This window comes from Nelumbo nucifera, chromosome 1, assembly GCF_055504915.1.
Source record: "Nelumbo nucifera cultivar China Antique chromosome 1, China Antique-T2T, whole genome shotgun sequence".
NCBI lineage: Eukaryota > Viridiplantae > Streptophyta > Magnoliopsida > Proteales > Nelumbonaceae > Nelumbo > Nelumbo nucifera.
The window spans coordinates 28,170,478-28,173,105 of NC_142649.1; the positions used below are offsets into that span (position 1 = coordinate 28,170,478).

The following is a 2,628-nucleotide window of genomic DNA, read 5'->3' on the forward strand; positions in this document are numbered from 1 at the left end:
AAAACATTGTTAATTAATAAATATGGTTAATACAATTAATTAATAAAAATACTGTTAATTATTATTAATACTATAAATTTTAAAATATAGTAATTATTATTACTACTCCCTCGCCTTTTCCTCTCTCTCTTTATCTTAAATATCCTTTTGAAATGTATTAATAACATGTATTAAAATAAAAAGACTTAAAAAATCCAAAGATTTTTCTAATAGCATGCAATTTTAAAACAAAAAAATAAAAAAAATGTAAAAAATAAAAAAAAATAGATAAATAACTACTCTGAAAGAAGAGACATCCTATTGTGAAACCTGTCCAATTTATATATATATATATATATAGGGCTCACCTGTAAAGCCAGAAGCCCAGTGCCCACCCAAACGGACACCGGGCTGTTGGGCTTACCGCGCCGTAGGTTGCCTTTGCAGTTTGGACTATGGAAAGCAGAATCCACTTATCCACCTTCCCCATGTTGGACACCACTGTGGAGCCCACCAGAAAGAAGAACGAAACGAACAACACAACACAAGTGAGCTAGCTAGCCATGCATTCCGATGCATGTATGCCACGTGTCGACTATCAGATCAGCTAATACCTAGCTGGCTAGAATGTACTTGGATTTATTAAAGGGTAGTTTTGACTTTTAACCCAACTCCTAACTGAAAAAGAAAAGGAATTGTATCGGATGGTGTAAATTCGGCCAACTTTGTGTAACTAACAGTAGCCGTCTGATCGTCTCAGTCGGGTCACTTCAATTAAACGCCCTAAAACCGTTCGAACTCGACCGCTGAGGTTGAGGTTCCCAGAAGCATTTAGAGCAGAGAAGAAACAAAAAAAAGGCAAGAAACGAGAAACAAAAGAAAAAGATCGTTTTAGATCAGAAGCTGCTGCCTTAGCGATGATTCGATTGCTTTTTTGAGGGAGAGAAATTTCCAATACAGAAGGATTACAAAGAGCTGGTTATTTGGCAGCTTTCCAATACAGGACTAAAGAGTTCGGGGCGTTCTAAGCTTCGTTGCAGGATAAAAGCTTTCTTTTGCGATCTAAGGCAATGGCGCAGGGTAGGAGAATGAAGGGAACCGTGAAGTGGTTCAGTGGGCAGAAGGGTTTTGGGTTTATTACTCCCGAAGAAGGGGAAGATCTGTTTGTTCATCAGTCCTCGATCCGATGCGATGGGTTCCGGACCCTCTCGGAGGGTGAGGCGGTCGAGTTCGTCATCGAGCAGAGCGACGATGGACGGACGAAGGCCGTCGATGTGTCGGCACCGGGCGGAGGAAACCTTTCGGGAGGAGGTAACGGCGGGAGAGGGTTTTCCGGTGGAAGGGGGAGAGGAGGCAGCTATGGTAGCGGTGGTGGGTACGGGAGAGGGGGAAGGAGTGGCGGGAGAGGAGGTAGGGGTGGAGGGTATGGAGGTGGAAGCTATGGTGGGGGTGGAAGCTACGGTGGATTTGGCGCGGGTGCTTGTTTCACCTGTGGGCAAGCTGGTCATCTGGCAAGGGATTGCAATCGGGGAAGTGGCGGCGGCGGTTGGAGGTCCGGTGGTGGCGGTGCCGGTGGATATTCTGGTGGTGGTGGTGGTGGTGGTGGTGGTAGTTGTTACAACTGTGGGGAGCAAGGGCATTTTGCAAGGGAGTGCCCCAACGAACAGAAGCGTTTTGAATGATCCAGTGCGGTCGTTCTTCTGATGGGTTTTGGGTTTTGATATTAGTACTTTGCTTGTTGTTATAGTTTTTCTTTTGGATGTTTTGCATTTTATTTGGGACTCAGTGGGAAACGATGAATTTGGGTGCAAACGCAGAGAAGAGGGAGATGGCATGACCATAGCGTTCTTTTGTCAAATTTTACATCATTTTGGATGATTTTCTTTCTCGTTTTTTTGGTGCTCTCTTTCAGGGTTTAATGCGGTGGGTAACTGTTTAAAGAAGATATAGATTCTTCCTCTTTAATCTCTCTCTCTCATCTGTCTGTTTGTCTATTTTCTTCTTCAATAAATTTACTTCTCTCATGTGTTTTCTGGGTATAGCTGTTCTCATTTAGAATCTCACTAGGGTAATTTCTATTTGACATTCTTTGATGGTGGGCTTTAATTGCTCAGTTTCTTTCTTATGAACAATAATACATAGTAACCACGATGGTTCTTTCTGAGCTTTGATTCGTTCCCTGTGTTGGGCAGAGATTGTATAACATTAAGTATTGTGCCCTGTGATTTGTGTTGATTATCTTTGGGAGTGGGTTTATGTGGATTCTTTTGTATATTGGGCTAAGGTTCCCATGCCAAAAAAGGTAAGAGGCTGCTTTGGTCAAAAAGTGCATGAAAGTTACTCGTTTCCTTTAATCCTTGTGGATGCCTTTGTACAATGGTTTTATTTGGATGCTTCTGAACAGTGCCCCAAGGTTCCCAACTATTGATGTTAGAGAGTGGCTTGAACCTTCTATTATCCTGATTTTTATTTGCTGATTAGATTTGTTACCAGTTATAGCCCAAGTAATGTATTATGGATGCTGTGCTTCTTGTAGGTTTGTCTCGTGCATCATCAAGAAGAAATATATGCTTACCAAAAAGAAAAGATATGCATATAAATTATAACCTTTGGATGATGATATATTTAAGTATGAATGACATTTTGTTC

At 41.7% G+C, this 2,628-nt stretch overlaps 1 protein-coding gene across 1 annotated transcript; it reads left to right on the plus strand.

Annotated features, from left to right (window-relative positions):
• The first annotated feature begins 769 nt into the window (after nucleotides 1-769).
• Nucleotides 770-2,003, plus strand: LOC104609679 (cold shock domain-containing protein 3-like). Its single transcript, XM_010276049.3, has one exon. It carries the CDS (start codon nucleotides 1,050-1,052, stop codon nucleotides 1,659-1,661), a length of 612 nt encoding a protein of 203 aa, XP_010274351.1. The 5' UTR covers nucleotides 770-1,049; the 3' UTR covers nucleotides 1,662-2,003.
• Nucleotides 2,004-2,628: the final 625 nt, after the last annotated feature.

What these genes read in the sequence shown, in the direction of transcription:
- LOC104609679 (XM_010276049.3), top strand. Translation starts at nt 1,050, where the DNA reads ATGGCGCAGGGTAGGAGAATGAAGGGAACCGTGAAGTGGTTCAGTGGG.